The sequence below is a fragment of the Bos indicus genome, chromosome 11, assembly GCF_029378745.1.
Source record: "Bos indicus isolate NIAB-ARS_2022 breed Sahiwal x Tharparkar chromosome 11, NIAB-ARS_B.indTharparkar_mat_pri_1.0, whole genome shotgun sequence".
Taxonomy (NCBI): domain Eukaryota; kingdom Metazoa; phylum Chordata; class Mammalia; order Artiodactyla; family Bovidae; genus Bos; species Bos indicus.
Genome location: NC_091770.1, coordinates 74,340,389 through 74,365,615, shown reverse-complemented (window position 1 = coordinate 74,365,615; position 25,227 = coordinate 74,340,389). Strand labels below are relative to the sequence as shown.

At 36.8% G+C, this 25,227-nt stretch overlaps 1 protein-coding gene across 9 annotated transcripts in view; it reads left to right on the top strand.

Moving 5' to 3' along the window:
• Positions 1-25,227, top strand: part of NCOA1 (nuclear receptor coactivator 1) — a 219,629-nt gene that overhangs the window by 116,435 nt on the left and 77,967 nt on the right. For all 9 annotated transcript variants that reach the window (XM_070799032.1, XM_070799034.1, XM_070799035.1 and 6 more), the window contains 3 exons: positions 6,781-6,886; positions 13,745-13,911; positions 19,975-20,072. In XM_070799032.1, coding sequence (XP_070655133.1) covers positions 6,798-6,886; positions 13,745-13,911; positions 19,975-20,072 — 354 coding nt within the window. In that variant the 5' untranslated portion in view covers positions 6,781-6,797. The remainder of the gene's footprint in view (positions 1-6,780; positions 6,887-13,744; positions 13,912-19,974; positions 20,073-25,227) is intronic.

Genomic DNA, 25,227 nt, shown 5'->3' with positions numbered 1-25,227 from the left:
AATGAACCTTGTTTAAGTTCCCTTTTGCCAGATATAAAGCCATTCCACAAATAGAACAGCTATAAAAGTTTTCACTCATCAGAGGTTTTGCATTCCACTATCTGTTTATTGTGTTTTGTAAATAGAAAGTAGTTAATACCAGAATCATATCATCAGCAAATTGTTGGTGACTTTCTCATAGCTTCTTACTGTTGGCTCTTATTTTGGTAGGCCAGATATTGAATTGCTGTTGAATTGTTGTCTGATGTTTCCTCAGCCCCAGAATTTCAGATAAATTTAGCAGATGTCAATCTGCAGCCAGTAGTAGCATGGTATGGGGAATCTGTTTTAAATCTAGATTTATTTGTTGCTCAGAATTGTCCAAACTATGAGATTGTATTGCTTATATTTACAGTTGTGTAAATACCTGTCTTTGTGTCTCTATTGTACTGTGAAATATTGTAGAAGGTTTCTTCAAAATAGATCTTATTAACCATTTCAGAATTAGAAAAGATGTTCTCAAATTTCTAGACCAAAAAGACAGTTTCTTTTTTTTCCCCACTGAAAACAGGGGAAAGAAGATTTCAAGAAAGCTCAATTTCTCAATTATAGAAAAGAATTCCAAAGCATTAGGAAAGATTTCAGAAAATATTAATTGTAAAAAAATCTTCAACATTCTTTAAAAAAATTTAAATATCATATTAGTAAAATAACTCACTTTTAATTTATCACCTATTTTGGCTTCTGTAACTTTTAGACATTATGTTACATATTAGATATACAATAAAAAGATCTAGTAATTTTTTTTTTGAGTTCACAGTCTAGAAGAAGTAACAAGCAAGAGAATTATAATTTTACAGCATATAAGTGTAAGAAATACATGCCCAGGAGTATTTTGAGAGCCTATAGAATTCAGATAGGTTGATTCTTAGATAGGGTAGAACCTAATGTCTTAATTAAGTAACAGAGAAGATGAGCAGCTAAGTAAAACTGAGCTTTAAGTAAGAGTTAGCAAACTCTTGGATTTTAGCAGACTCTAAATTCTTTCATTTTTCTTTCTTGTTCATCATTGTCTTCTCTCTTGTATTTCTACTTTTGTTGAAAAGTTTAAGTTGATAATTCTTCATTATTATTAATTATCACGATTTCTTTTTTTGTTGTTTTAATTTTGAAATATACTTTATTTCTATGTAAAAATAAGATTCAGTGACTTCTTTACTTCTGTGATATCTGGTTAACCTCATTTATGTTTCTGTGACTTTTCACAGGAAAAGATGTTAGCCATCTTATTCATTAAAATAATATGTCACATAACTGATTATTCTTGTTTTGTGTTTGAGAATGGTCTTTCAACATCTTTTTTTGTTGTGGTTGTGGTTTCAAGTCTGGTATATTTATCTTTGCATTGAGGTTGTCTATCTTCAATTGTAATTATTTTCCTTGTCCTATAGATCCTTCCTCTCCCCCACCACGGGAGGTTTAATAAATGTTTTCCTCTGATGACATTAATCCATAATGCAGCTTATCTCATTTATTTAACGTTAATAGAAACCCGGAACTTAAAAGTCCATTATGTTTATACATGTTGAATTTGAGGTGACAGTGGAATATCCAAATGGAAATGTCCATTTAGCAGCTAGAAACATATTTAGATAGCAAATCCCTGAGATCAGGAAGATTATGCTTGCCCTTTGTGCAGGAAGTCTTAGAATGAAAATCAGACCTTGTTACTCCTCTGTTCTTAACCCTCCAGTGATTGGCTAATTCACTCAGAGTAAAGCTAAAGTCTTTAAAATGGTTTCAGCCAAGACCTTACATGATGCAGCCTTGTCTCCTGCTTCTCACTTCCCAGTTTTACCCATACCCATCTCTTTCATATTTTTCAAAAAGTGTAGTTACATTCCATCCGTCAGGCTGTACAGCCCTTCCCCTGCCCGGAGCACTCTTCCTCCAGATGTCATTCTCTCTTCCTCACCTCCTTGAAGTCTTTGCTCACATCTCACCTTCTTAGGGCTTCTCTGGTGGCTCAGACAGTAAAAAATCTGCAGTGCAGGAGACCCAGGTTTCATCCCTGGTTTGGGAAGATCCTCTGGAGAAGAAAATTGAAACTTAACTCCAGTATTCTTGCCTGGAGAATTCCAGGGACAAAGGAGCCTGGTGGACTGCAGTCCATGGGGTTGCAGAGTTGTACACAACTGAGCACACACACTTCAATAGTTTCTCAGTAAGGCGCTTCCTAACTACTATACTTTAAATTGCTGCCCTTCTCCTTCCATAAACCTAAGCCTCTATTTTTACCTTATTTTCCTCCATTTTACCACCTTTTCATATACTCTGTAATTAACTTTTTCACTTTCTCTCTCTCCTTCACAATAAAATGAAACTTTATGAAGACAGTGAATTTTTATAGGTTTCATGCACAATTGTATTCCTACCACCTAGAACAGAAGCTGGCAAATAGTAGGAGTTCAGTGGGTCTTCCCAGGTCGCGCTAATGTTAAAGAACCCTCCTGTCAATGCAGGAGACTCAGGTTCAATCCCTGGGTCAGGAAGATTCCCTGAAGGAGGGCATGGCAACCCACTACAGTATTCTTGCCTGGAGAATCCCATGGACAGAGGAGCCTGGCAGGCTATAGTCCATAGGGTTGCAAAGAGTTAAACATGACTGAAGCGACTTACTACACAGCATAGGAGTTCAATAAATACTTGTTGCTGGGTTAAGTTAGGCTCTCCACACTGACGTCAGTGTAGAGTTTCTGACTAATGTTTACCTTTGCAGGGAGGATAGGATATTACCAAGGTTTTTTTTTTTTTTTTTTTTTTTTTAGATAAAACATTGTTTATTGATTGATTTTAAACTTGTAATTTTGTTGGAGTATAGCAGGTCAACAATTTTTTTTTTTGATCAATTTGATAACTTTTAATATATTATTCACCTGAAAAATTATTACTACAACCAAGGTGATGAATATATCCATCACCTCCCAAAATTTTTTCATGTTCCTTGGTAAATCCCTCCTTCCCAATATCCTGAAACACTCCCACTCTTTTTTTTTTTTTTCTTTTTTTTAAATTTATTTATTTATTTTATTTTTTTCTTCTTTTTTTTTCCTCTTTTTTCTTTTTTTTTTTTTTAATTTTTTATTCCTTTATTTCTCATGTGTTCCCCATCCTGAACCCTCCTCCCTCCTCCCTCCCCATACCATCCCTCTGGGTCATCCCAGTGCACCGGATATTACCAAGGTTTTTAAAGTCTTTCCTTAGTATTGAAACTAAAATTAGCATATATAATTTATATGTGTCTATATGGACTCTATGTAGTATATTTTATATATATGTATAATCTGTTTATACATAGGTTATATTGGTTGGGCTAATGTTGATTGGGCAAACATTTAATCACTCATTCACCAAATTCTATAATGGACACAAAATAGATGGGAACTGGTGCAATCTTTGTGTATTATGTTGGGGGCTTTACAGTTATCCTGTGGACAGTGAAGATTAAGGGAAGAGTTTTAAGCAAGAGATTGACCTGACTTATGTTTTTGATAGCCTACTTTGGTGGCTCAGGAAGACCACCTGGGAAGCTATTTTGATAGCTCCACAAGAGGTGAGAGGAGACTGTAAGTATAGGATGGAAATAAAAATTGACACATCTTAATGTTTGATTGCATGTCGGGTGTGAGAGAAGAGGCTGGAATGACTCCAGTGTACCAACTATGAGAAAAAGAAATACATGAGGAGGAGATGTTAAGTTCATTTTGGAAAGTTGAACTTGAAGTGTCTGTGTGACATCTGGATAGAGTTATCCAGCAACGAGTAGATTGTGAGTCTGAGACCCAGGAGATCTGCTTGGTAGATAGAGATTTGGGAGTAATTGGTTTAGAAATGTTTTTTGAAACCATTATTCAGTGAATGATATCCCCCCAAAATAATGTATAATATGAGGGGAAAAGAGGACTAGGACATTAGAGCCTCGAAGAAATCTAGCACAATCCAATCCAATTGGGCAAAAAGCACTGAGGATAAGGTAAGTAGAAAACTGCACTACTTCTGCTGATCTCTCAGGTCATGGCTTAAACATAAGTTTGTCAGAGAAGCCTCAGTTGATTACCCAGTTAAAAATAGGTCTCCTCTATTGTTTTTCTCTATGAATCCTATTCTTTTTCTTTATGACTTTTATCATTGTAGAAAATTACATATTATTTTGTGTTTTCCTTGTTTGTGTTTCCCACTTCATGAGGGCAGAAACCTTTATTTTCCTATCTACAGTTTACTCAACTCCTAGCACAGTGCCTGAGATATGATAGATGCTTGATTTATTTATTAAGTAAGTGATGAAAGTGTGGATCACAGAAATCAATGGGTGACAGACAATATTTCCAGAAGGAAGCAGTTTCAGATGCTGCTCTGAGCAGCCCAGTAAAGTAATAATGATAATAGTTAGTGTCAGTAAATGAAGAAATGAAAAATGTCCATTGTATTTTTCAATGAGAAAGTATGGGATGAGTTATCCACTAATGAACACTACCCCTCATGGAGCTCTTGGTCTAAAGGGGAGATAATTACAATAACCAACAGTTACTTAGTGCACCCTTTCCATGCACTTTTCATTCAGTCCTCACTACAGATCTAAAGACACTTGTTCCTTGGAAGAAAAGCTAGGAGAAATCTCGACAGCCTATTAAAAAGCAGAGACGTTACTTTGCTGACAAAAGTCCGTATAGCCCAAGCTATGGTTTTTCCCGTAGTCATGTATGGATGTAGAGTTGGACCATAAGAAGGCTGAATGCTGATGCTTTTGAGCTGTGGTGTTGGAGAACACTCTTGAGAGTCCCTTGGACTGCAAGGAAATCAGACCAGTCAGTCCTAAAGTAAATCAACTGTGAATATTCATTAGAAGGTCTGATGCTGAAGCTTCAGTACTTTGGCCAGTTGATACGAAAAGCCAAGTCTTTAGAAAAGACCCTGATGCTGGGAAAGATTGAAGGCAGGAGGAGAAGGGGATGACAGAGGACAGGATGGTTGGATGGCATCACTGACTCAATGGACATGAGCTTGAGCAAGCTCCAGGGGATGGTGAAGGACAGGGAAGCCTGGCATGCTGCAGTCCATGGGGTCTCAAAGAATCAACACGACTGAGCGACTGAATAACAGCTTAACAAAGTATACTTATTATTTGTAAGTTACCGATGAGGAAATAGGTTTAAGGAGATAAAGCGTTTTGCCCAAGAAAAGGCAGGAAGTGATTAAACAGGGCCTTTCTGATCCTAATGCCCATGCTTTTACCATGCTCCAGTAGGAGAATCAGGCTGATTCTTCATCACCGAAGTGATACCTTGAAAGTGCCATTTGAGTAGGAATGGTTTTGCTGCAGTTCATAGGACACACTAGAAGTGAGAATGACTGGAATTGAGAAATAAGATAGAAGGATCTTGCATGAATCTAGAATGAGGTATTAGCTTCTAAGCAAGAATCAAAACTGTATTTGAGAATGAAGAAAGAGGGGACGTTATAGGATCTTTGTTAATAAAGACTTGACAGGACATTGATACAAAATGAGGAATGAAAAAGAAAAGTAAGGAATAACTACAAGATTGCAGTCCTAGAAGCTGGAGATTTTCATGACCTTTACATCTAATATGGAGAAATTTAAAATGTGCCTCTTTGGCTACATGGAATAATAAATTCATGATTAGAATTCTAGGTATTTTTATACTGAAAAGGGAATATGAAAATGTTTGGTGTTGAGAAAGAGCTAGAGACAAAGTAAGTTTTAGGACTAGAGAAAAAGGATTTACTCAGACATGAATTAAAGCCATGTGAGAAATTCTTAAGGATCTCAACTTTACAAGCATGACTACTAACATGCAGCACTGTAGCTATTTAATAATTTTAGAAAAATTAAGGGAAAGTTAAAGATTTTTCCCATTTAACAAGAGTTTCCTCTCCTTTCTCATGGGTAGATGGAGTGGAAGAGAATGAGCAGTGTATAGTTTGGCACTAATAAAGTCTAAGGGCAGTGATGAACATAAGGCCAGAGACAGGAACCCGAGTTTTCTTAGAGATTCTATAGAGAATAGTGTTGATAGGGACAGATCAGAAGGGATCTTTAAGTGCAGTCACTAGCCGGCATAGCATGTAAGAGAGACCTGGCTGGCATGCTAGGGGAAATGACTGTGTTCTGTGGCATCTATACCAAGATCCTAACATAGACTAAACACTTGATCTTTGTTGCCTGACTGCATAAACACAAGGTTAGAAGTATAGAATTCAAAGTTGGTAAGTACAATTCAAAATCCAAATCTAGTTCATCGCTTTAACTTTTAATTATATATGTATTATGTCTTTTTCTCTCAATATAAAACCTCAAACCTTAGGAGTAAAAAGTTGCTTTAAGTCCTTTTCAAAGTAGTCTAAAATAAATAAATAAATAGGTAATTTCTGATTCTCATAGAGTCATTTTTTTTTTGCATTTACATATGAAGTGATTTTTCTCTTAAAAACATCTCATTGGGTATTTAATTATTCTAGCAATATTTTTATCCTAATTGATCTCTATGGTCTTATAAAGGGTGACTAGTTTTATTTTACAGGTATGGAGAAGAAAGTGTAGAAACACTAATAACTGATGGCTCTTGTGCTTTTATATAAATGTGGATGCTTTTATGATGGCTGTAATTATCCACTGAGAAAATGCAGTGTTTAGATATATTCTAACATAAAGGGAGCTTTCTGTCTCCTTACGGTTGGAAAGTTCATTAGGAAAGATTTCTTATCATTTTCCTTCCTTTTTAGGTGTGAAGTTTTTCAACATGAGTGGCCTTGGGGACAGTTCATCTGACCCTGCTAACCCAGACTCACATAAGAGAAAAGGGTCACCATGTGACACACTGGCATCAAGGTAGGAACACTCTTTTTCTTATTTCTGGCAGAGCTGCTTTACCATTTTCACTGACACTTTTGAGCTTGCTTCATCTGTAAGTTTACCAGCCTTCCCTGAGTCCCTCCTACTCACCATGTTCTCTTCCTTCCCCAGGGCTGGTTTGCTCCCTCTAGATTTACTATATTCAACACCTGTGCATTCTCCAAGTATCAGTTTAGTCATTATTTTTTAAAAGGGAGCCTTCTCTTCCTTCCATAACTACTAGGTCAAACCTCCCCTATTCGTATATGTATTTCACATGTATTTTTAGAGCTATGATCCATAATTTCAGGGTTTTACTAGCTTGTGTACTTATTTAATGAGTTCCATGGCTTCTCTGCTGCATGCTGTACTGCTGTAAGAACTTTGTCCTTGCTCACCATTTTATCCCTAGTTCCCAGCACAATGTGTAGCTTATATATAGTAAGGCCACAGAAAGTATTTGGCAAAGGAATAAATAAATCCACTGTACATTTTTAAACTGCCATCTCCGTACATTATGGTATTAGTGGAACAAAGAAATAAATTGTTAATATCAGGATTTTAAAGAATGAGTTTTTTTGGAATTAAATATCTCTGTTTTAACAGAACCTGGTCATCTGAAATAGGCAAAAGAGAGTTATTGCTAAGGAGGCTCTAATAAATGCCAGATAAAGATAGAACTTCAGTCAGATCAAAACAGCAGCTTCCTACCCGAGAGAAGAGTGGGGGTTTTATTCCACTCACCTCTGAGGATCTGGAGCAAAGTCTCTCAACCTTCAAACTATTGACATTGTGGACAAGATAATTCTTTGTTGTGGGAAGCTATCCTGTATGTTGTAGGACGTTTAACAGTATCCCTGGCTTCTACACAATTAGACACCAATAGAATTTTTATATCAGTTATGATACCAAAATGTCCTTCCAGTTACGGTAATCAAAAATGATAATCCAAACATTTTCAAATACCCCTGGGGACAGAGAAACCAATATGGCCCCCAGTTGATAATCATTGATCAGAGTATAAAACAGCAGAAGACTCTTCTTTCATTGGATTACATGCGTTTTTCTCATGGGGCAACCAAGAAAGAATTTTTACGGGAGATTGCCAGGGTTTCAGGCTGGGGAAAGAAAAGTGACTACTTCTGTTAATGAATTCAGAGAACTGTTACAGAGCGATGGTAATCTAAGTACTCATAATCAAGCCTGTGTTGTCAGAGTTAATGTTGCTGTTTATTTCTTATATGTCAGTCCTTCTTAATTTAAGAATAAATAAATAAAAATATTGTGTTTTAGGACTTCCCTAGTAGCTCAGCTGGTAAAGAATCAGCCTGCAATGGAGGAGATCCTGGTTTGATTCCTGGGTGGGGAACATCCCCTGGAGAAGGGATATGCTACCCACTCCAGTATTTTGGGGCTTCCCTGGTGGCTTAGGTGGTACAGAATCTGCCTGCAATGCAGGAGCCCTAGGTTCAATCCCTGAGTTGGGAAGATTCCCCTGGAGAAGGGAACGGCTACCCACTCCAGTATTCCAGCCTGGAGAATTCCATGGACTGTATAGTCCATGGGGTTGCAAAGACTCAGACATGACTGAGCGACATCCACTATTGTGTTTTACTTGAAATTTTTATTTGGGGGGAAATTTTTAATCTATAAAAAAATTAGAGACTAGGAAACTACCCACCACATGTAATTGGTAATATTTTGTCATATTCTTAGTATTTTGTTAATATATTATTGTATTTGCAGTTTTAAGTAAAAGTAGTAAAATGGTTAATGATTAAACTGATTTGTCTCTAATTCTTTCAGTCTGTTTTTAATGATTATGTGTAAGTATCCATGAACAATATAGAATATTTGTTAAATTTATATATTATATAATACTGTATATATTTTTCTTTAGACATAAAGATACATAGATTTATTCAGTTCTGTTAACTTTTGATAAATATTGTATTACCCGAAACACCATATTTGAAGAATCTGTTTCCCAACAGCTAGACATTCCCTATGGGTAAATAGCCTTTTTGTTACAAATTTTCATTCTTACAGCCAGCACTATAGTAAACATGAACATCCTTGTACATACCTACTATTTTATACATAAAACTTTCGTTAGAATCTGTGTACATTTTTATGTTAACTGTTTACTTACCAGATTATTCTTCAAATGACAGTCGTTGAGAGTTGCCTTTTTTCTTGCATCTTTATCTCACTGTTTTTTCCTCACTTTAAGTTTTTGCCATCCTGATGGGTGTGGGGTTATAATTTTAAGTACATTTCCCTGATAAGTAGATAAGTTGATTATGATCTTTGTTTTTATTGCTGTTTATATTTTCCCCTCTGTGAATTACCTGGTTGTATCTCTTGCCCATATTTCTTCTTGGTAGTTTGTGCTTTCCTTTTTTTATTTGTAAGAGTTATTTTTAATTTTCTAGTTAAATTTTTACTCTTTTTCGCTTACATTTGATGCAAATATCTTCTCCCAACCTGTTGATATCCCTTAGAACCTAGGATATTCATGTCAAGCTTTTTAGGGTCTTGTCAAGAATTTTCCCCTCTATTTCAAGGCCTTAAATGTATTTTTATACATTTTCTTCTAATATGCATTTAGAATTTTAAATAAGCATTTACATTTGTGGGATAAAAATGTAACAACCTAAATTTCTTTTCCTATATGGAATGTCAGTGGCTGTAACATATCCATTCCCTGCTTTTGTGCTCTTTACCTTCATCAGAAACCAAGTTCCTGCATAGATAGGGATCTGATCTGAGCCTTCGTATGATAGTTGCCATGCTCTCTGATGGGGCAAGTCACTCTTCCTTGTTATTTTTCAAAATTGTTGTTCCCGTTCTTGGTTCTTTACTCTCCCGTACAGATTTTAGAGAGTTTTTTGTTTCCCTTGATTTTTTTTCCTTGCTGGGATTTGAATTAGAATTCCGTTTGCTTTTATAAATTAAGTTGGAGAGAACTGACAGCTTTATTTTGTAAATTCTAGAGTGTTGTTATTCATGAATATAAAGGATTCTCCTTTATTCAGTTCTTCATTGTTCTTAAATAATAGTGTATAATTTTCCCCTTTGAATGTCTAGCCCATCTTTAGTTAGATATATTCCAGGGTACCATAGGATTTTTATTGCTTTTAGGAATATCATTTTGTCTATTGCATTTTCTAATTGGCAGTTATTCGTGTATAGGAATGCTAATGATTTGGGGATTTTGATCTCATATCCATCCATTGTTCTAAGCTTTCTTATTTGTTTTAATGGCTTTTATCTGCAAGTCGTCTTTGATGTGTGTGTGTGTGTGTGTGTCTATAATCACATCATGATGAATATAAAAATTTTTATTTATATATATGCATATATTTCTCTTCTTAATTGTCTTAAAAATTATTATCCTTGCACATTTGCTTTAAAAATATTTGAAAACATAGTCTTTGTCAGGTTTATAAGTATGGGCTTCAATTTTAATTAAGTGATTTTTTTTTAATTTAGTTAACTGAAATTTTGTGATTTTGAAATTGATGAATTTGTACATGATTACCACCTTAAAATGTTTCTTTTGATTTTGTTATTGTACACTATCACTCCAAACAGATTGCGAACTAATTAATTATAAAGAGCATATGTTAGACCTCAGGGTATTGCCAGCCCTGTGTACAGAAGTTCTAGCTAGGGCAGCTTCTCAGTAATTGTTTGGTGGGGTGAGACGTCTCAAATATCCTTCCTGTTACCTCTCCATTTCTTAACTCTTCTGGGAGAAATGAGAATTAAAATGCCAGTTTTTAAATGGTGGGTAGCTGTGGGCAGTGCTTATTTAACATTAACAATTCAACAAGTGCTTTATTAAATTCCTACTATTCAGCCAGCACCATGTGCTTGATGTTTGAAGGATGTAAATGTGAAATATATTTCCTGTCTTCAAGGAGCTTACAAATCTAGTCATGCCACTCATTCTCTTTCTTAAACCCTTCTGGGCTCTCCTTTGCCCTGAAAATAAATAATCATAATCAAAGTGATGATAATAGATAATATTTGTTGAGCTAATGGTATGTGGCAGGAATTCTGCAAAACATTTCTATGTATAATATCATCTTTTTTAATCCTCACAAATCCCTAGGAGGTAAGTAATGTCATTATCCCTATTTTACAGATAAAGAAATGGAAGCTTAGAGAAGTTAAATTGCTGTTAAGTAACTTGTCCAGGGTTACTTAGCTAGTAAATGATAGAGGAAGTTTGAACTTGTGTTTGTAAGCAATCTCCTGTGCTCTTTATTATGGTGTATACAAGAGCCCTGGTGAACTGACTGGACCCTCATCTCCTGCCCTTCTGTTTCTAATCATCTATAATTCAACTATCTTGAGCTACTTATTTTTGCTCTTACTTTTACCTTTGAAAAAGCTGTTTTTTCCTTTTAGGAAACTAGTCTCTCCCTACATTAGGTTTAGACATCTCATTCTCTCAATCTAGGTGCCATCTCTGTGTGCTTCTGTAGTATTGTAAATTTGTCACATAGTAGCTTCTTTGTTCTCCCACTTATTGGAGGCTACATCTAATTTACTCCTGGGTTGTCAGGACACAGTACCTGGTTATCTGGCACATAATATAAGTATGGGAGCATTTGTTGAAAAAGCTGCTACTGCTGCTAAGTCGCTTCAGTCGTGTCCGACTCTGTGCGACCCCATAGACCGCAGCCCACCAGGCTCCCCCGTCCCTGGGATTCTCCAGGCAAGAACACTGGAGTGGGTTGCCATTTCCTTCTCCAATGCATGAAAGTGAAAAGTGAAAGTGAAGTCGCTCAGTTGTGTCCGACTCTCAGCGACTCCACGGACTGCAGCCTACCAGGCTCCTCCGTCCATGGGATTTTCCAGGCAAGAGTACTGGAGTGGGGTGCCATCGCAATGAGGTTAAAAAAAAAAGATACAATACTTGAGAAGTTAACTTGCATTAACTAGCATGTACATAGTATCAGTGGAAGTAAAGTGGGTTAGTGAGAGGAGAAATGTAGGTGGCCCAAAGCAATGAAGATGTCTTTTCTGTTAAGGTAGAATTTCTTTTTCTCATCTCCACCATTCCTTCAGTTTTTAACTTTATTTGAAAAAAATCTGTTCTCATTTTCTCTTCTTGCTTATTAGTTATTTCATTTCATGGTGATTCTCCTAGTCTCTTTCTTAGGTCATTTTATAGACACCTTACCATTTCATTACTTTTAGCTTCTTGCTTCCTTTATCACCTCTCTGTCTGAGCTTCCCCAATTCTATTACTTTTATTTTTCCTTTACTCAACAATGGTTTCCAGAACTTCAGTTTTACATAAAACTTAATGTTAAAAACAGATTTGGGAGTTCCACGAAATGAATCCAATTTATTCCAGTTGGTATTTAGACCAAGAGGTTTAAGCAAGTCATACTTTAGACTGAGTCTCCTAAGTAAACCTAGTGTCAATTAGTTTCTCTAAGGTAAAATCAAATATGTGTGTGTGTGTGTGTGTTATGTTATTCATTTTATTCATGCCTCATTTTCAATATCTTGTTGTGAAATTTGTCAAAATATCTCACTGTACATTCTTGCCTGGGAACATTGTAAGATAAAGTCTTACTGAGTAAAATAGTATTAATTCCTTAATGAAAGATTTAAAAGTTAAGGATAGAATGTGTGATTGTTATAGTTTTAAAATTTGGCTTTATTTTGGGATGTGTGCCATTTTGTACTGTTTTGTCTTATGTAGATAAATATATTTGACCTTTGTTAACTTGGTTCTTTTCAATTTAACCATGCTGTTATGTAAATGCTATTGCTTTTATAGGTTTTTTAAATTATGAAAAGTAAGTGATAGTTGAATTGTTGCCAGTTAAGAATTGTTTAGCAACTGGTTTTTCCCTCTTTAACCTCTTTTTTTAATATCATTTTTATATGGAATCAAATGATTTTGATTGATGCTTATAAAACTGAAAGCTACTTGTGAGCAAATTTTCTTTCTATGTTAGTTTGATAATAGAAAAATTCACTGAAAGTAATGCTGTATTGTCTTTGTATGTGTTAATAAAATTAAGTGCCTGATGACTTGGTTAAATAAACAAGGGGTAAACAAAAATGAACAATATTCAGTTACTACATTTGAGTGAATGTAAAATGCTAGTTGTTTGCACTGTTATCCTTTATTCTTATTATTTTCCTTTAAGATAAATTGAGTTTGATTTTGTTTACTATATAATGAGAGCTTATAAGCAGATTTTTTTTCTATTTCTTTACGACAAAGCAGTATACGAGAGACTTTGTTCTTTGTACCTCTGTCTCTAATTAATAATTTACTATTCTTTTTATTTTACTTTTTGGAAGCATTTTTTTTTTTCCCTTTTGATAGGGACCAAGTAATGGTCTGATTATTATAGGAATCAAGATTTTATCAGATTTCCAATTATAATTTCTTTGAAATCTGAGTAGTCAGCCTGCTTAATTTACAACAAACTTATTTGAAAATTCAGATTTTCTATTTTTAGGGAATTATTATTTAGAATGCCTAATAATTTCAAATGTAACTAGTATATGTACTGTCTGGTTCTTTTACTATCTAGTATTTACTGGTTATTTGAAAGATTCATTGTATATATATCATTGAGGAATACATCTGTGATAGCAGTCATTCTCTTTATGTATTTTAGCCAGAATTGTTTTCTGCTCTTTGGTATTTTGTAGTATGTTTTTCAGATACAAATTTAGATTTTTTTCTAAATCTGGCTTTACATTCTAGATGAAAATAGGAATCGCTGTAAATATGTAAATATCAAATACTTGATCAGAGAAGGAAATATGGTGGTAGAAATGTACAGTAACTGGATTTTCTCTGTGTAACAGCACTGAAAAGAGGCGCAGGGAGCAAGAAAATAAATATTTGGAAGAGCTAGCTGAGTTATTGTCTGCCAACATCAGTGACATTGACAGCTTAAGTGTAAAACCAGACAAATGCAAGATATTGAAGAAGACAGTCGATCAGATACAACTAATGAAGAGAATGGAACAAGGTAGGAAAATAAACAGAAAAACCCTCTGGCTGTGTTCTTTGTTATTAAGACATTTATAATATGTGATTTTACTTTTTATTATTAAGAAATGGAATTAATTTTGTAATTTTATTAAAGAAGCAGTTTTGGGTAGATGTTATTTATTTTAGAATGTGAATCTGAAACCCTTCTTTTACCACAAAGTGGCTTGTTATCTTGAGAACTGGTTACCTTGAAACTTTTGAAACCCAGAAGAGTCAGATAAAACTTAGTGACTCAACAGTAGCAATCATATGGAATTAAGTCAGGAGATACACATTGTGGTGTCGGACCCGAGGCTCTGCGTAGCGTTGAAAGACAGCAGCTCAGAGGTAGGAGAGTCCCTCCACCTGAATTTAAGCTTATCTCTACCTTGGCTGTGGTTGTGGGGAGCAGCCTTCTCTGAGAAAGTGAAGAAGTGAAGTGAAGTCACTCGCCTGCCAGGCTCCTCTGTCCTGGGATTTTCCAGGCAAGAATACTGAAGTGTGTTGCCATTTCCTTCTCCAGGGGATCTTCCCAACCCAGGGATCGACCCCAGGTCTCCCACACTGCAGGCAGACTCTTTACTGTCTGAGCCACCAGGGAAGCTCTGAGAAAACCCTGATTTATTTTTATGGCTCATGTTTATACTATTTGTATTTACTGGGGACCCCACACCATACAACCCCTGGGTTGCTTACCAGAAACAAAGGCAAACGCTTTGAAGAAACATCACCATACTGCACCTGATCAGATTCCCAGAGGAAAAAGTGCTCCTGAGGGAGATTGTGTGCTATAAACTTACATAACACAAGAAATCATCTGCAGTGAGTAAGAACACAAACAACAAACAGAAGGAATAGACCCCGAAGAACTACACGCTAGCAGCAGCAATGTGAAAAGACTGAACGAATGGTCTGTTTTAAAATGGTTAAAGTGATAGGATTTTACGATTTTAGGGGCTGATTCAGCAGACAGGAGACACTGGTATTCTAGGTCTTCGGAGGGGAGAGCCACCCAGAGACTATATGGCCCCTTCCCTGCTGGATGTGGACACCCGGACCGACTGGCTCATCCTCCCTCAGCCGAAGATGGGAGGATTCCGAAAATGGGGAAATGGAGTAGTCCAAAGGGAAGGACACGTAGACACTGACACTGGTATCGGTCCCCAAAGGAAGAAGTCAGCTCCTTGCGCTGTCCACACCCTTCACACAGCTGCCAGTCAGGATTTTAGTACCTTACTCTTTAATGTGAATAAAAATCCAGGTATTTGAGGAAAGTCTGTAATATAAAAGAGAATAAATCAAGCAAACAAAAGGGAAAGAAAGGAACTCAGAGGATGCAGAGATGATACAGGGAACAAAAGAAAAATGTAAAGCCATCCAACACTCTTTCACTGACAAAAGGGAGGATATATCATCTATAAAATGCTTTAAAATGAAACATTCAAAACAAATAACTTTTGGAACTTAAAATCAGGATTGCTGAAAAAAACTTTATCCTATTACCTTGTTTTCTACTCTTTGTCCCCCTCGTGGTGTCGCCTGCAGCCGTTCCAGGCACGTTTGCCTCAGGTCTTTGCACTTGCTCTTCTCTGTCTGGAATGCTCTTCCCTGGATGTACATAAAGCTTACTCCCGTATCCCTTTTATGTCGTGGTTCAAATATTTTTTCTAAGTGAACTTGTCCCTCACTAACCTATCTAACACACATACACATGTGTGCATACACACACAAACACCTTTCTACATCTTCCTTGATTTATTTTCCCCACAGTATTTGTTACATCTAACATATTGTACATTTTGTTTGTTTATTGTCTGCCTACCCTCACTGGAGCTTCATGAGAGCAAAGGTTTTTGTTTGTTCACCACTGTGTCCTTAATACCTAAAGCAGTTCTTGGGTACATAGTACGCTTTTCAGTGATTCTTTGTTGAATAAAAGGATAAAGTGTTGAAAGACAATTTGAAGAAATCCCTTAGAAAGTAAGATAAAAAAGCAAGAGAAAGATAAGGGGTAGAACATATCATTAGTCCCAGGAGAAAAAAAAAAAAACAGGCCAACTAGAAGGGAAGAAATTATAAGAAGTAATAACAAAAACAAAAAAATTCTCAGAATTAGAGGCTATGGGTTTCCAGATGGAAAGCATACATGTCATGTGCAGCACAATGACTAAAAAAGAAAGAAGAAGACCTCACACCAATACATGATTTCCAGACACCAGAGAGAAAAAACAAGAGAAAGGAAAAAAACAGACACATACTGGGTTACTTTCAGAAGGATCCAGATTTCAAAATAACAACACTGAAAATGAGGATCCTGAACCTAAAATTATGCTTTCATCCAAATGAAGTATGGGTACAAAATAAAGACAATTTTCAGACATTTAAAGCCTCAAAAATGTTATCTCCTATGTACTTTTTTTCAGAAATATCTATCAAGGGCTTTCCAGGCAGTTCAGTGGTTAAGGCTCTACTTCCAATGCAGGGAGTGTGGGCTCAATCCCTGGTCAGGGCACTAACATCCCACATGCTGCATGGTGCAGCCAAAAAATAAAAATTAAAAAGGAATATCTATCAAGACCAAGGTAGCAAACCAAGAAAGAAAGGCATTGGATCTTAACCCAGGGAAACCGTGGAATCATAACAGAAGAAAGGTAAAAGGAAACCAAGGATTACAGTTGAGCAGCAGACTAAAGAAGTAGCCAGTCCCAATTGGAGGAGGCAAACAGAGGACTCCAGAAGGAGTATTTCCATGGGGGAAAAAAATGGGACTCATAGAAATATATGATGACTGAGCAAATTGAGAGGAACTTTTCAGTCTGGTGGAGAGTTTGGAGATGAGTCAGACTTCACAGAAAAACTAAAACATAAAACATGAGAACTGTAAATTATAGTACATACCTTGACTCATTTATGGACTGTATGTAGCCATAGTAACATAGATATTAAATACTGACTGCTCTAAAAATTATTGTAACTATATTAGGAGGATGGAAAGAGGGAAAGTGTGTGTCTAGTCTAGATGGTTGATGTAAGTAAATTATGATAGCATGTTAATAGATTGTCTAACATGGACACAATCAGGATATAGCAAATAATCATGTTATTGAAAAATAAAGAATGTATTAGTTAGGATACAGGCAAGGCTATTATAAGAGACCCAATGTACAGTGGCTTTAACAAGATAGTGTAGGTGTGTGTCAGAGGTTCAGATTCCTTCCATCTCTTGGGCTGTGCCACTCCTAGCGTATTGCCCTTACCCATGTCAAACATGGCTCACCTGTGCACGTCCCAGACAACAAGAAGGGGAAAGAAAACTGGAAGGTATGCTTCTTTGTCTTTAAGGACAAGACTCAGAAATTGTGAGTCACTTCTGTTCACAGGCCTTAGGCTGGTCGATATAGCCACTTCTAGCCACTCCTGCCTTAAGTTTTGCCTAAACTTTTACGTTTTACTTTTCATGCATGGTTACTTAATGTACTTGGCTTTGAAAGTTTATATTCTTTTGGAATTGTTTCTTTTAAAAAACAACAACAACAAAAAACCTGTCTTAATGTTACACATACATGAAATGATGAAGGAAGTGTATCTTAGAACTAGATGAGAAACTCCCATGCTATAATAATTTAAAAATAAATAACCCAATTAAATGAAGTTGCTTAGTCGTGTCCAACTCTTTGCAACCCCGTGGACTGTAGCCTACTAGGCTTCTCCGTCCATGGGATTCTCCAGGCAAGAATACTGGAGTGGGTTGCCATTTCCTTCTCCAGGGAATCTTCCCGACTGAGGGATCGAACACAGGTCTCCTGCATTGCAGGCAGACTCTTTACCCTCTGAGCCACCAGGGAAACCCAATTAAAAAATGGGCAAAGGCTCTGGATAGAAATTTCTCTAAAGAAAACATACAAATGACCAATAAGCACAGGAAAAACATACTCAATATTATTAGCCATCAGAAAAATATAAATCAAAACCACAATACAAATACCAGTTTACATTGCTAGGGTGGCTACAGTCAAAAAGACATAGCAACAAGTGTTGGTAAGGATGGAAGAAGTTGGAACCCTCATACAGTGCTGGTGAGAGTGTAAAATTGTGCATCCACTTACGAAAACATTCTAGTAGTTTCTCAAAATATTAAAAAGGTAGAGTAATCATATAGCCCAGCAAGTCCACTTGTAGGTATATAACAAAGAGAATTGAAAACTTACACAGAAATAGAAATGTTCATAACAGCATTATTCATAGATAGCCAGTAAGTGGAAGCAAATTGTATATCTATCAACTGATCAATGGGTAAATAAAATAAGGTATACCTGTACATTGCAATATTATTTGGCAGTAAAAAGAGTTAAGTACTGATAAATGCTTCAGCATCAATGAATCTTGAAAACATTATGCTGAGCAAAAGAAGCTAGTCACAAAGGACTACATATTTTATGATTCCATTTATATAAAATGTCCAAACTAGGCAAATCTGTAGAAATAGAAAGTAGATTGGTGGTTGTCTTGGGCTTGGGAATGTTGGGAGATGGGGAGTAACTGCTAAAGGGTGTGGGATTTCTTTTGGGGGTGATTAAAGTGTTCTAAAATTTATTGTAATGGTGGTTGCACAACTCTGTGAATATACTAAAACCATTGAATCATATGTTTTAAATCCCTGAACAGTGTGCTGTGTGAATCATAGCAGAATAAAGCCGTATTAGAAATACTAAATGAGATAACGTTTTATGCCCATTAGGTTCCCCAAAATTAAAAACTGTGTTGATATCAAGTATCAACATACAGAAAAACAATAACACTTGTATGTTACTGGTAGTACAGCCTCTTTGGAGAGTAATTTGTCAAACTTAGGTAATGTTGAAAATATACAGGACCTGCGATCCAGCAATTTCACTTCTAGTGTTTACCCTAAAGAAGTTGTCACAAATATGCCAAAGAGAAAATACGGAAAATAGTTTATTATAGCACTGTTCGTAGTAGTCAAAAGGCCTGCCAGTAGGGGACAAGGAAGTCAACTGTGGGTTATTCATGCAGCAGTTCAAATGAATATATCAAATTTATAAGTATCAGTATAGTTAAATCTCAAACATAATATTGAGTGGAAAAATAAGTTGAAAAAGTCTGTATGTTTTTATATAAACATTAGACACAAAACAGTACTGTATTTGTAAGATGATACATATATAGTTGAAGTCTGAAAACATGCTTAGAACTGCCTTCAGAATAGGTTACTTCTGGAAAGGGACAGAGGTGGAATGGTGGTGGAGCTGTGGTTCTGTTTGTAGCATTTTATTTATTTAAAAAAGAAAGACCTGAAGCAAATAATGTTTACATCTGTGAAAAATGAATGACGGCTGTGTGAATGTAGCTGTGTCACTTTATGTAATTTTTGTAGTATTTAAAATATTTCATATTTTAAAGTGAAAAAATGAATCTCTGTATTCAGTAATACCATATTTGGTTTTTCTGGTGAGCTAACCAGTCTGACCGATTGGAAACTTTTATATAAGTATCGTTGCTACTTTAAGACAATGGTTGGACTTTTCAACATCTCCACACAAAAGAATTCCAAATTATTTAGCAGCTGTTGTTTTATCAATCAGATCATCATGACATGAAGGTGAAAGTTCATGCAGGCTCACAGAGTCGTATCTTCACTCTCTCTTCAGTGGCAATTGATCAGCTCAGAAAAGGAAAAAGAAAAATATAGGAATAATTATTCTTTTACAATTTGCCCATTTTTAAAAAAACTTTTGGTGTAGACTTTTTTAAAAAAGGTTATATATTTATACCATTTTTTCTATTTGTTGGACACTGTACTTGATAGGTCAGAAAATTCAAATTTTCCTGTTGCCACTTATTAGTTGTAAGATTACGTCACCTTTGTGAACCTCCATTTTATCATCTATAAAATGAGTGTAATTAAGATTAAACGTGAAAGTGCCTAGATAACGAGTAGATGTTATTTGAATCTGAAACCAGGTGCATTTTCTCTTCATAAACTTGACGTTGTAGAAATGAGCTCCTTTCAGATGTGTGACTTTTTGTTTCTTTGTTACAGAGAAATCAACAACTGATGATGAAGTACAGAAGTCAGACATCTCATCAAGCAGTCAAGGAGTGATAGAAAAGGAATCCCTGGGGCCTCTTCTTTTAGAGGTAGGTGTTCTCATTGACTCAGAAAGTGATCAGAATCTTTATTCTAGCCAGTCTGATTTTTTTCTTTATCTTCCTTACATTTTACATCCAATTAATAAATCATAAAACAAAGTAAAATTTTAAATAACTTTTAATGATTATTTTAATCTCAGAAACTATTTTGACAGTTGTTATTATTTCAGAATCAAACGTGAGAAACAGACATGAGAAATTTTCATAAAGGCATTCACATGTAAACTAAAGAAAACTGTCTGGCTTTGCTGTTTCTTTATGGCAGTTAGGACTAATTGGGAAAATAAAATTTTTGGAATTATTTAGCTAGCTAGTGCTAATTCTCCTGTGCTGTGTGCTTAGTTGCCCAGTTGTGTCTGACTCTTTGCAACTCCATGGACTGTTGCCCGCCAGCTTCTCTGTCCATGGGGATTCTCCAGGCAAGAATACTGGAGTGGGTTGCCATGCTCTCCTCCAGGGGATCTTCCCAATCCAGGGATGGAACTCAGGTCTTCCAGATTGCAGGCAGATTCTTTACCGCCTGAGCCACCAGAGAAATCCAGTTCTGCTGTAGGATTTTACTTCTGAATAAGGGATGCCTCACCTTGTTACAGTAGGTGTTTTCTGACTAAGAATTTTTTAACTATTTATGTGACCATTGTAAGGGAACTTACTATTTTAACAACTCTCTGTCACACTTTTTAAAATGAAGAACTTTTAATCTTAAATTACTTTGTAGCTACTGTGTAATATTCACCTGTTTTTTCCTATCTAATCTTTATTCCCTCTGTTCTCAACACGGATGTTTTGTTTCCAAGCAGGTTCGTCACCTTAAGTGCTCCCTGCCATGCATGAATGTTTAAAAACATATGTATGTGTGTATATATACATGTATTCCCCACAAATTAGGCTTTTCTATCTCTCGGCCTAATTTTATTTTATATATATATATATTTATTATATACATACATGTACGTAGCTATAAATATGTGTATTTAAATCATGCATGTATTTTTATATATATCTAAAATAAATTCTTCTTTCCTATCCCACCTCAAGGTCCTTCTTTCTGGTTAAGTCTTGCTAACACTCAGACTTGTATAGGTCTCTTGATTTTCTAACTTCTTTATACACTTTTTCCTATTACCCAAACTAATCCTCTGTTCTTGAAGTAAATAGAATTCCCTCTACCAACACCACTAATTTGAGAATATTCTCAGCATTCCCTCTTTTGTAAAACTTCTTCATAATCCTCTTTTATAAAACTATCTCTTCTTCTCTCTGGCTGCTCGTTAGCCTTATTTTCCCAGGTTTCTTTTTCTTGTAGTTCAGTTCAGTTCAGTCACTCTGTCATGTCTGACTCTTTGAGACCCCATGGACTGCAGCACACCAGGCTTCCCTATCCATTACCAACTACCAGAGCTTACTCAAACTCATGTCCATTGAGTTGGTGATGCCATCCAACCATCTCATCCTCTCTTGTCCCCTTGTTCTCCTGCCTTCAATCTTTCCCAGCATCAGGGTCTTTTTTTATGAATCAGTTTGTCACATCAGGTAGCCAAAGTATTGGAGCTTTAGCTTCAGCATCAGTCCTTCCAATGAATACTCAGGACTGATTTCCTTTAGGATTGACTGGTTTGATCTCCTTGCAGTCCAAGGGACTCAAGAGTCTACTCCAGCACCATTGTTCAAAAGCTCAGTTTTCTTTATGGTCCAACTCGCACATCCATACATGACCACTGGAAAAACCATAGCTTTGACTCTCTTTCTTTATCTGCCTCTTCAGTGTTAGCTTCCCCCAGGTTCTTTTGGCTCTTTTCCTTTTGTTTTTTATTCTGTACACATTTCCTGGACCGTTTTATCAATATCTATATCTTTGTCTATATGATGTTTTCATATGTGTGTATGTCTGTTAAAATACCAATGAGGGCTTTCTGATTTGAAACAGCAGACACCAATTCTGACTAAGTTAAGCAGATGTGGGCTTTCCTCATAGCTCAGCTGGTAAAGAATCTGCCTGCAATGTGGGAGACCTAGGTTTGATCCCTGGGTTGGGAATATCCCCTTGAGAAGGGAAAGGCTACGCACTCCAGTATTCTGGCCTGGAGAATTCCATGGACTGCATAGTCCATGGGGTTGCAAAGAGTCCAACACGACTAAGCGACTTTCACTTTCACTTAACCAAATGTGAATTCATTGGGATGCTATTTTGATACACAGAACCATGCTTAGAAATAAGGTGAAACTAAGGCATCTTGGTCTTCCTTGGTAGCTTAGTTGGTAAAGATTCCACATGCCATGCAAGAGACCTGGGTTCAATCCCTGGGTTGGGAAGATTGCCCTGCAGAAGGAAGTGACATCCCACTCCAATATTCTTGCCTGGAAAACCCCATGGTCAGAGGAGCCTGGTGAACTACAGTCTAATGGGTTCAAAAAAGACTTGGACACAACCTAGAAACTAAATCATCAAGGTATCTTAAGGAGGCTAGAAAGCAGGAACTATACAAATGGTCTCTTTGAAAGACCCTTCTGGACAGTGCCCTGCTGCCAGAATGAATGTGTTCTAGCCATGCGCGTTCTGATTATAGTTCTTCTCAAGGTTCACATTTAGGGAGGAAGTTTCCCAATGGCCTGAGTAAGAATCCCATGAGACTTTATTAAATGGGGAAGAAGTAACTCCTCAAAGGAAATCAGACATTCTCTGAAAGAGGAAAAGGTAATTATAGTTAAAAACAAATAAGCAAAAACCAAATGATACGATATGTACCTGTAAGTCACACAGGTATATCTTTAGCCCAGATCTCTCTTCACAGCTTCCCTTTCATTATATCCTATTGCCTTTTCAGCCTATTTCAGGATATTTCTCCATCAGAAAGTTCCTCAGTCATTTCAAAATATAACATTCCTAAAGCTAAATTTATAATCGATCCCCTCATTGCCTAATTTTTTTAAAAAGTCAAAAAATTTAAAACTTGGTTTTTTCCCCCCTTGAGTCCCCTTTGTCTAGGAAAGGCACCTATCTACCGGATCCCTGAAGTCATTAATGAAAGATCACCCCTTGTGCTTGTTTCCACAGCTGCTAGAGGTCCCCAGATGCTGTTTGTTCTGCATTTGTAGATTTCTCTTCTGTCACTTCCACTGCCATTGCCTTGATCCAGGCTCGCATTTGACCTGGAGTATCACAATAGTATTGCAGTTTGTCTGCCTACTTCCAGTCTACATGCCACACCCACTGCCAGAAGGATCTTTGTTAAAGCAGATCATGTCACTCTCCTGCTTAAAAACACTACTTTCAAAATAATCCCCATGGCTTTTTTGGGGGGAGGGGGGAGGTAATGGTGCTTTACTTTGAAGCTTTAAAAAAAATAACTTTTTATTGTTAAGTATAACACAGATATGACAAGTGTGTACAAGGTGATTTTTTTTTTTTAACCTCTGAGCTGTTTCCTCTGTTTGAATGTTCTTTCCACCCCTTGTCCACCCGAGTTATTGCTCTGTGTCCTTTAGGCCTCGGTTCAGGTGTCATTGAGTCTCCTCCCAGGAAACTTTACCCACAACAGCCATTCCTTTGCCCAATTGGGATCTGTGCGTAACCTTTTTGAACACCTCTATTGTACTACACTGTGACTATGTGTACTTGTCTTTTTCCCTCAGAGACTATAAAATTGTCGAGAATGTGTGTTTTATTCCCAGAACTTTGTCCAGTGACTGACACTTAGTGATACTCAGGGAATCTTGTGTAATCATTTAAAGCGAGGGCTCTGTGAGAAGCCCTGGCCAGTGCAAACCTGCGTTGAGACCCAGGGTGGTCCTCTTCAAAGGCTGATATCCTGGGAAGAGAGAAAAACTTTTCCAGCTGATGATGCCATACTGAATGGAGTGGCATTTGTTATCATCCCCTGTGTGTAGCTCAGTGTCAGCCCAGCTGTGAGAACTTGGAGAAATAGGAAGATGCCTTCCCAGCAGCATACTTGGAAATTAATTATATGCACAACACATGAAGGAAACTTGTAGAATAAGAACAAATATTAGCAGGTTATATTAATTAGATACACTTTTAGAAATTAAAAATGTTTATATATTCATAGGAATAGTTTCAAAGGATTCCTTGAAATGTTACCAATCTCTTGGGAATAGGATTTTGGCAGATCTTATACTATATACTTAATTGTCATATTTTTAAAAATTTCAAGTATATATTTTATTTTAATTTAGAAAACAAACAAACAAACAAAAAAACACACATATCCAGCCCAGGATAGTCTGTCTGCATCTCAGGAGAAGGTCAGCAGGACATCTCTGCAGCCATGGGGTAGCCTTTGTCAACCTGTTTTCCAAGCCAGTCTTTTCTGGGGAAGCTCAAAAGAAACATGATGCCCCAGACGTCTTAGAGGAAACGATGAGTCCATGTAACCGAGGCCAAGCAGGGACCTGGTGAAAGTTCTGTATTCCCTGTAAGGCTGACCAACTGCATATTCCAGAGGCCAGCTACTAGAATAACTTCCCAGCTTGGCAGTGAGTTCAGGTGCAGTCAATGGGAGAGCCTGGAGAAGTCCCAGAAAGTGTGAAAATAGGAGCCTGCAGGGACTACAGACCTATTGCAAGGAAGGAGAACTTTTAAGTCCTTAGGGTTTCACAAATGCCTTAAAAATAATTGCACTGTGTAGTCCAGGTGAATCTCTCTGGACCTTGCTAGTGCTTAAGGTTAGTCTGCACACCACCCCTGTGCCCACGACTGGCCAGTCTTCAGAGTGGGCAGAGATGACCCCAAGAGTGGGTCTCAGTCTCTCCCAGCCCCGCTGCAGACAAAGGGTAATAACTTCCGGACCTAGAGACAAATATGGAGAGTGAAAAAAGCAAGGGAGAAGCTGACTGACTGAAGTTAGACAGGGTCGCTAGGGAGGCAGTGTCCTAGAAGGACACCCTGAAAGCTAGATAGAAAAATAAGAAAGTGGTGATTTGGAAGCTGGGTAGTGTGTCCCTTGGAAATGATCGCCATGAAACAGCCAGGGTTTTTTACTTGCCTGCTTTGTATCTCAGTCCTGTTTCTTGCTCTGAGATACTTTGTTGTATCTGTGCATGCATGTGTGCTCAGTTGTGTCCGATTCTCTGTGACCCCTTGGACCATAGGCCTCCAGGCTCCTCTCTCCATGGAATTTTTCAG